Source organism: Nicotiana tomentosiformis, chromosome 6 (assembly GCF_000390325.3).
Source record: "Nicotiana tomentosiformis chromosome 6, ASM39032v3, whole genome shotgun sequence".
Lineage (NCBI taxonomy): Eukaryota > Viridiplantae > Streptophyta > Magnoliopsida > Solanales > Solanaceae > Nicotiana > Nicotiana tomentosiformis.
Window position 1 is genome coordinate 12,512,589 of NC_090817.1, and position 9,593 is coordinate 12,522,181.

The 9,593-nt window shown below is 35.0% G+C and overlaps 1 protein-coding gene across 1 annotated transcript; it reads left to right on the forward strand.

Annotated features, from left to right (window-relative positions):
* Positions 1 to 2,016: 2,016 nt before the first annotated feature.
* LOC104115430 (uncharacterized) lies at positions 2,017 to 9,086 on the forward strand. The gene is made up of 13 exons (XM_009626060.4): positions 2,017 to 2,621; positions 3,395 to 3,547; positions 3,906 to 4,118; positions 4,203 to 4,292; positions 4,436 to 4,555; positions 4,655 to 4,924; positions 5,214 to 5,376; positions 5,496 to 5,573; positions 6,160 to 6,260; positions 6,409 to 6,579; positions 7,568 to 7,642; positions 7,775 to 7,879; positions 8,461 to 9,086. The coding sequence occupies exons 1-13, from the start codon at positions 2,226 to 2,228 to the stop codon at positions 8,797 to 8,799; spliced, it is 2,274 nt and encodes a 757-aa protein (XP_009624355.1). The 5' UTR covers positions 2,017 to 2,225; the 3' UTR covers positions 8,800 to 9,086.
* Positions 9,087 to 9,593: the final 507 nt, after the last annotated feature.

Here is a 9,593-nt window from a genome sequence, read left to right on the forward strand (position 1 = left end):
ATAAGGGCATTAAGCATGCTGCGCCAGATGATAGTTAATGAATAATATTTCACAACATTAAAGAGTACGGCTCATTAAAGAAATCTGAGCATTTGTGTTTACCGTTAGGTTTCCATTATCACATTCCAATAATTGTCATTAGTGATGGGTCCGACCATTACGCCCACTGAGCTATAAATAATAGGTTCAACTATCATTGTAAAGGATGTTTTTTTTCTGGAATACATTGAGAAAATTCTACAGAGCAATCATATACCTTTTTTCTTTCTTTCTCGCTTGTTAATTTTATCATCATTGTATCCGGAAACCTTGTTCCCGGGATTTTCGAATCCATCATTTCATCTACATTTTGAGCTAAGTATCTTACATCTGATCGATTAATTTATTATCTTTGGGATCAAATTGATTCATTTGTCTAGAAATCGCGAACAAATTTAACTATATCGTTTTACAGGCAAATAGTACTGAATATATTTCTTTAACAAAAAATTGTCATATCACTTATAATTATATTGAGAAGAAGAATCTTCGAATAATGATTGGACAGAATACAAATATAATCAGGTATTCAAATTAAATTATCTACATAAAAAGTAGAAATAAATAAACATATTTGTGTTGGGCTAAAACGGTCCAAAAGAACTTTTAACATAGTGTGATATTGTTCGCTTTGAACCAAGCTCGCATGATTTTTACCAAAAGGTCTCATACCATTAAGAGTATACAATTCATTATAAGTAGAATTAATCTTTTTCCTTTCTACTTTTCATTTGGGACTTTGTTCACACACACCCAACAATCTCCCCCTTGGACTAAGTTCCACATGATCCATCACCATTCATAAGCTAATTTGGTGATTAATTGTGTGCCACCCATATAAGCTTGAGTATTTACTATCAGCGAAGCCCAAATATTGTGTATGCATCTTCAAAGCTACGGGTAAGAGTTGTAAACCCCGTAGACGGGGGCAAAGGCACTAAGCCCGGACCCCACGCTACACTCCGCCATCTCCATAATCCCGTCAAATCATTGGCTCTAATACCAGTTGTCGAGCTAAAATGGCACAAAGATACTTTTAGCATGATGTGATATTGTATGCTTTGGGCCAAGCCCATACGTTTTTTCCCAAAAGGCCTCACACTATTAAGAGTATACAACTCCTTATATGTAGAATATTTTTCCATTCTACTTTTCATGTGTGACTTTGTTCACACACACCCAATAATTTCTGGTTATAATTGAACAACATTAAAAACTGTGTCATAGGATTAGGATAAGTAATAAGATCAAAATATCAGGAAAACAAAAATACAAGTCTCTTTCATTAGTACATCAAAAGTTTATTTTGAGACGAGCAAACGATAATTTAGTGAAGTAGAAATTATACCCGCTTCTTGTTTGGATGGTTATACCTGTTGTACTGTATCGTATTGTTATTTTAAATATAATATTTATTTTGATTGTTACTTAAATTTTATTATATTGTATCGTTAAATCCATCGTTACGTAACGACAAAAAATATCGCTTTATGAAACGACCGATTTAGTGTAATCGCGTCATTATCTTATTTTTTACTTTATCTTGTCTTTCGTTATTATTAAATAACTCTATTTTATCCTTTATCCTACCATTTTATATAATAATTCTACCTCATACCATACTTTTTTTTAATAATATTACAAGTTTATTCTTCATCGTGTTGATGCATGATCTCATGAAATGACGATAAAGGTATAATATCTCATGAAATGACGATAAAGATATAATTTATCCAAACATTATATATATCAAAACGAAATAATACAATACAATACAATAGATATGATACATTATGAAACTATATATAACAATCTTCCAAACAAGCTGTAATTTTCGAGTCCGGGTGACAAACCAAATTGTGAGAAACTATAGCTGAATTTTGTTTTTTTGATGAAAAAAGAAAAATGGGTGGCAGCCATTGGTAGCAAAGTTTGGAACCGTGGCAAGAACGTGTTCGCGTCCGACACTTCCTCCGTGACACAGTTTATATGCAAAATATCACACCATAAACGTCGGTCGGCGTCGGGAAGTTAGCTTGATCCACAGAGAAGAAGAGGACGAAGAAATCACATTTTCCAATCCTCTTCTTCTCCATTATCTTTACCATAGTTTTTCTATATTCTTATTATTACCTCTTTCTCGAAAAAAAGCGACCAATTTTATTGAGCCGCGAATTATATATAACATGGCGGATCAGGAGGAATTTGTGAAATGCGTAGAAGACGGAATAAGGTTATCAAAACGAATATATTTCGGCAAAGACCGTGCGGTTGCGCCGCCTAAGCCGATGGCGGCAATGGATAAGGCGGCGCAATCGTACTTGCCGACGTCACCTATGATGTATGCTGTGATTGAGAATCCTGCCATTGTTGATAACCCGGATATTCCGAGTTATCAACCTCACGTGCATGGCAGGTGCGATCCACCTGCTTTAATTCCGCTTCAGATGAACGGAGTTTCGGTTGCGGCTGATTGTTATTTTGATACGGCGGTTATTACCGTTACGGGTTCGTGGCGTTTGCATTGCGTTATGAGTAGCCGTAGCTGTGACTGTCGTTTTGCTGTTCCTATGGGCGAACAGGTAATTATGGAAATTTATAATTGTCTCTTTGATTGTAAGAGTTTAAAGTTATATGCACACTACTCAATTAGAAGTTAATTACAGATAAATCCCTATGATTAACATTAATCCTTAACAATGGTAGCTAATTTGCGCAATAGTATAGAATTTGCTCCTTTTAGTGATACAATAGACCCTTGTGGTCCGACCCTTCTCCGGACCTGTGCATAGCGGGAGCTTAGAGCAACGGGCTGTCCTTTTACCTGTTTGAGGCTTGAAACGACTCTTGTTATATTATTAATGTATTTTAACATGGTATGATATATAACTTACTATTTAGGTTACCAGTTAATGCTAATTATAAAGCGTTAGCTGCAAATGTCTTGAAATGGTCTGATTGTGTAAATATCTTTTAACTGCTACTGCAAAAAAATAAATCTTGCAAAACATGCATGGAAGTGGCTTTAATTTAATAACACTGGGTTTATAGGTTTGATTGATTTTGGTTAAGTTTTTGCACAAATTTGCCAACAAGTCAAAAGCTTTTGGAAGTTAAAGGCAAGCATATATAACTTGAAAGCAATGAGCTTGGTATTCTTTTCTTGTTTAAGCCTTAATATAGTTAATATAGAACTTCTCTGAATAGAGAAATCCTTTGTTTCAGCTCGCGTAGATTTTGGGATGTGCTTGTTGAATGCTTTCTTATTTTGTGAATCCTTACCATTCTTTTGTTTCACATAAGTGAAACATTGCTGATTGTTTGTTCCTCAAGTGATGCATTATTTGGCTAACAGGGTTCAATTCTAGGTGTCGAAGTTGAGTTACCAAGGAAATCTTACAGCACTAAACTAGTCGCCGAAGATGATGAAAGGGAAATTGTAAAGTTAGCCAAAGTTGAAGATGGATGCTTTCTCAAGCCCCGTATTTTTACCGTCACAATACCAGAGGTAAATTTCTAACTGTATCCTACTCCCTCTGTTCTAGTTTACTCGACACGGAGTTTAAGAAAGAAATGAAAGATTTGTGAAACTTATGGTCTTAAAACATGCCATAACATAAGCATGGCTATAAAAAGCTTCTCATTAAAGGTAAAATAAGTGTAATGTTCTATGTTTCCAAATATAGAAATTAATGTGTCACTCTTTTTAAAATGGACTAATAAGGAAATAGTGTCACATAAATTGGAACGGAGGGAGTATATAATCTGCTTTCTTATTTTATGATGATTGTTCATTTCACTATTGGAATTACTGCTTTCTTATTTTATGATGATTGTTCATTTCACTAATGGATTTACCTTTTCAGATTGATGGTGGAACCTGTATCTCAGTAACAATTAGATGGTCTCAGAAGTTATTGTATCGCGATGGCCATTTTCACTTGAATATACCCTATAGTTTCCCAGAGTACGTGACTCCAGTTGGAAAGAAGATGTCTAAGAAAGAAATGATACAGTTAAATGTTAATTGTGGTCCGGGGACTAAGGTTTCGTGTAAGACTAACAGTCACCCTCTTAAGGTGAAGTTTGTTATGAATTCTACTGATTTATACTTTGTGGTAGATGAAACAACTGTGACACTGTTGACGATTTTGGTTTTTTAGGAGCTAGAACATGAAGCTGGAAAGTTGTGCTTGTTCTATGAAGCTGATGTCCTTAATTGGTCAAGTAGCGACGTTGTGTTTACTTACAAGGTACGCCCTAGATTAATATGTTGCAATAGTTTATTTATCAAATATGTTGCAATCTCTTGTAGGAACATTAAAGCGATATTATAAAGCTTTTCTAAACATTTGGGTTGTGTGAAACTCTCTCATTAGTGTCATTGTGTTTTCAGATTTCTTCAAGTCCTATATATCATGGCAGTATACTTCTGCAATCGCCGCTACAAAATGACACTGACCAGAGAGAGATGTTCTGCTGCTATCTCTTTCCAGGTGCTCAAGAATGTAGAAAGGTTTGTTTACTCTTTTTTCATTGTCTACTTTTGCATTTAAGATTACTCCAGAAGTTCAATTCTTGTCAAAATTTCCAATTCTGTTGAACTTTGTGATAGGTCTTCAGAAAGGAAGTGATATTTGTTGTTGATATAAGTGGGAGCATGAAAAAAAAACCAATCGACGATACCAAACAAGCTCTCTCTGTAGCATTATCAAAACTTGATCCCCAAGATTTGTTTAATATAATCGCTTTCAACAGTGAAGAGTACCTATTTTCATCATCACTAGAGGTTGCAAGCAAGGAGGCTATTGACAATGCAACTCAGTGGATTGACATGAACTTTATTGCTGGTGGCGGTACAAATATCTTGAATCCATTGAAACAGGTTATCTTACCTTCTCATCGACTTTTCAGTTGTATGCTACCATTTATCAGTGTTCCTATTCTTATTTTCAAGTTGGAGCAGATGAACCTGTGATAGTATTAATCTTCTACTTAAAGAAAGTGGAAAGAAAAGTAATAGTGTTCTGCCTTGTATTTGGGATTGAGGTGTAGTTAATTGATCGAGATCTCCAAGTTTTACTTAAAGTCTTAAATCAAGAAAGTACATCTTAAAATAGATATCTATCCTTTTCTGTGACAAATCTGACAGCAGTGCCTTGTTCCTTTATCAGGCTATCGGGATGTTGTCTAAATCTAACGCTGGAGAATCCATGCCTATCATTTTCCTGATCACAGATGGAGCGGTTGAAGATGAAAGACAGATATGTGAATTCATGAAGAGTCATCTAACACAAAACAGAACAATGTGCCCACGACTTTACACATTTGGCATCGGTATACATTATGTTTCGGATCTTTGTGCCTGAGTTCTCTTTCTGCAATAAGTAATCTGTGCTTAGTGCAGTAGATATATGTTCTTTCAACATCTGATTCTAATTTGAGAAAATTTTCAGGATTGTTCTGCAACCACTATTTTCTGCGCACACTAGCAATGATGAGCCGTGGCCATTATGATGCTGCTTTAGATGTTGGTGAGTTCTTTTTTTATGTGTGCAAAGCTTTTCTTTCGATAACTGCTGCCCAAATGCTATTTTTACATGATTGAATGTCTTGATTTCATTGAGCTGATTTGCTATAAGGTTATTACCTTTTGATTTCTGCATAATTAATTGCACATTTACTATCAAGTACAAGATCTTACTAGTAGATTCCTACATAAACTCCAATTAGTGTCCGCCAATTTGTATCAGTAATGCTCCAAAATCAAAAAAAGAGTTTCTATTGTTGTGATAGAGGTTAATATTTTCCTATCGCGAGCACATGGATGTCATTATATTGTTGTCTAAAAGTTTTACATATCTGGCCCCTCAATATCTGGAAGCTGAAAAATAGCACAATTTACTTTGGGTAATCATGAGGAAAATGCTTTTTTAATCATGTAGATGTAGTTTCCAAGTGTCTCCCAAAAATTGTTTTTAAGGCTGGTGTTTTTAAGCGTCGCGTTTGGTCCAATTTTGCTAGAGATACTTAGAAATAGCTTGCCTGCTTTTGTTGTGCAAATTCATAGCAGTTGTTACCTGAAACTGAATGCTATTTCTCGTGTTGGTGATTTTTCAGAATCACTCGAAATTCGTTTGGAGAGGCTGTTCTCCAGGGCATCATCCATCATCCTTGCGAATATTGCCTTTGAGAACCTTGATGGTCTTGAAGAATTCGAGGTGCGCTTATGAATATTATGTTTTTGATGACTTATTACGAGTTTTGTCTGTCGTTTCAAAAGACAGACGTAATTACAAATAGCTCAAGTATGAAATGGAAGCTCTAATTTGCATATTGTTAATAATGATATTTAATTTTTCATGACAGGTATTTCCCTCTCAAATTCCAGACCTCTCATCTGAAGGACCAATAGTCTTATCTGGCAGATACCGAGGAGTATTCCCTGAGATGCTCAAAGCTAAAGGAATCCTAGCAGACATGAGTAATTTCTCTGTGGAGTTAAAAGGGATTAAGTCCAAAGACATACCTCTTGACAAGGTAAGGAAGCAAACTCAATTATAGGTGCATTATCAACAGAAATGGCATTTTTTGTGGCTTTTAGAATCTGCATATTTCGTCCCAAGAGTAAAAAGGAAATCACAATAAATGCATGATCCCACGAGATTCCAGTATCCATATTGGCCCTATTGGCCGGATGGCTATTCATATGTATGTGAACCATAGAATCGTTCGATGGTTAGAGACTGTTTCATAAAGGGGCGGATCTAATGCAAGGTTTACGGGTTCTCGTGAACCCAGTAACTTCTGCGTAGACCCTGTATTTATACTAAAAATTCATTAAAAGTAAAAGAATATTTAGCTTGGAACCCACTTCGTTAGATCAATTATTATGTATATTAACTTGAGATCGTTGTAGGAACCCAGAAGCTTGAAATTCTGAATTCGCCTCTGGTTTCATATGCATCCTATTGAAGTTTTTCTTGCACTCCGTTACTGTGTCTGTGCAAAGTTATATGGTCGCATTTTTAGGTTGGGAATTGATAAGTGGAAGTCATGAAAAAGGGGATCCTTCTTTTCGCACTTCAGATCAAGAGGACGGATTGCCCTTCCAATATGGCCTATATATACATATTTATAACAATAATAGTTAGTATCTTCAATCTTATTGCTATGTTATTGGTAAGACAAAAAAGGAAAGGTTCACTTTCCTTTAACAGGCTCCTCTTATGTCAACTGAAAATTTCCGGTGTTAGTACTATTAGCAAAGGGTCGGTTAAAACTTTTAAGTATGAGTCAGGTACAGAAGTACATGGATACCATATTAAGGTAAACTTGAATGTTTGTTCCTTAAGTTTTAAGTGAACAGTTTATCTGTCCGGATTCTTGATTGAACTGATGAGAACATTTTATGGCTTTCCGCTGAAATACATATTACTCTATTGATTTCCAGTTTCCAAATTAGTGCACTTGGTTTAAGATCCTCATCTTTTATATTGATTTAAGTCCTTGTATATTGAATATGCAGATAATGGTAAAGCAGCAGGTTGATATACTCACAGCTCAGGCCTGGTTTACAGAAAATAAGGATCTCGCGCAGAAGGTTATTGAACTCCTGCTTATTATGTTCGAATATATGAATCGTTTATGCTGATCCTATTATTTCACCCTTTATATTCTTGACTTAGTTCTCAAGTAGTTATCACATTACTGAGCTCTTCTCCTTTGTTGACAGATAGCAAAAATGAGTGCACAAAATGCAGTAGTCTCTGAGTATGCACGCATGGCATTGGTATCGACAGAAAGAGTAAGAGTCATTAAGCCAACCACGAAAAGGAAGGTATGCATGGAATTTGTTGTGCTTCAATTTCAGTAAACTAAGACATTCTGACATATTTAGATCAACAATTCTGAGTAGACAATTTGGTAACCTCAGCTTTCACAAATGACGAAACTTTCTCATTTAGTCCATTTATTGTAGCTCATTCATTTATATGCGACAACAACAACAAACCTAGTATAATCCCACATAGTGTGTCTGGGTAGGGTAGTGTGTACGCAGCCTTGCCCCTACCTTGTTGAGATAGAGAGGCTGTTTCCAATAGACCCTCGGCTCAGGGCATTCGTTTACATAGTAAATGAGTAATCTCCATCTCTAGAAGTTCACTTTCGTGTACTCTTGGCAATCTGCAAAAAAGTCAAGTAACTATAGTCTGGTATTAACTTAATTATAAGGGTACTTTTAAATATTTATGGCATTGAAATCCAACAAGGGAAACCTCACACCAGACTAATAAGAAAACAAGTTTGAGTTTGTCAAGAAACATGTGTTCTCGTAATGGAGTAAATAGATACAAGACTCAGAATTAACTATCATTTGCTAAAATAGTTCATTTCATTATTACACTCGTCATCTTTCAGGTTCATTCTGATGCTGAGAAGATAGAGGAGCGTATAGTAGAGAAGGCGATACTGCTACACTACCTTGGCATTGGTTTTGGTAACCTCACAGCAACGATTGAGAATATTCCTCCTGGAGCAATCGAGACAGAGGACGAAGCAGCAGAAATTATCGCGAAAGCAACGTCTAATTGTTGCGGAAAATTGTGTGGTATATGCTGCTGTTGTGGTTGCTGTATTAGGACATGTTCAAAGATGAATCATCAGTGTGCAATTGCACTATCACAGTTGCTAGGTGCATTGGGATGTTTAGGTTGCTTTGCTTGTTGTCAATACTGCTGCTGTGGAAATGATAAGTGAGAAGAAATTACAAACTTAACTTACCACAAGATTTTGTTGTCAAATATGACAGATTATACAATTAGATGATAGTGAACATTTTTCATGGGTTTTTTCTCCCCATATTTTGTATCAATTGGAATACAATATTTTGTCAATAGGCACATATTTATTCTACTAAGTAGTTGGTATCAAGAATGTTGTCAATTGCTACCAACTTTTTGTAAATAACTGTTGAATTGGTTTTGGATATTTGTAACTGGGGAGAAGAAAATAACAAGTCAAGATAGATTATAGCTTTGGGCTGATTTAGGTTGTTCGTGGCAAAGGGAAAGATGTCCGGGCGGTGAAACTAGCAATTTTGCTAAGGATGTTCCAAATTAATATATGTATAAAAAGTAATATTTCATCTATATATATAATATAAGTTTTCGGCGAATGGTGTTCAACTAAACTAAAGACATCATCACTCTTGAAATGCGTTCATATCAATAAATATTTAATTTTAAAAAATCACATAAATAATATTTACACAATGTCTTTGGGATATAAAATAAAAAGTAGATTTCTTGAAAATGTTGAATGTTGATCCCACTTAGCTAACTCAATAAAGAAAAAAAATCTTTCTCTATAAAAATTCGTAAATGCTTTATCTTTATTTCTAAAGACTGGGAATATCTTATGAAATTTATTGTTATTTATGTGACCTAATACTAAAAACAAGCAAGTAAAAAATAAATGATAAATTCATTTTGAATACACAATATTATCATCTACTATCTTATCCTTATTGTTTCAAGTCACACTTTTACCAA

Coding starts and splice junctions, on each gene's coding strand:
- LOC104115430 (XM_009626060.4), top strand. CDS start 2,226: ATGGCGGATCAGGAGGAATTTGTGAAATGCGTAGAAGACGGAATAAGG. Junction 4,119..4,202: donor CTAACAGTCACCCTCTTAAG/GTGAAGTTTGTT, acceptor TTGGTTTTTTAG/GAGCTAGAACATGAAGCTGG. Junction 4,925..5,213: donor TCTTGAATCCATTGAAACAG/GTTATCTTACCT, acceptor TTCCTTTATCAG/GCTATCGGGATGTTGTCTAA.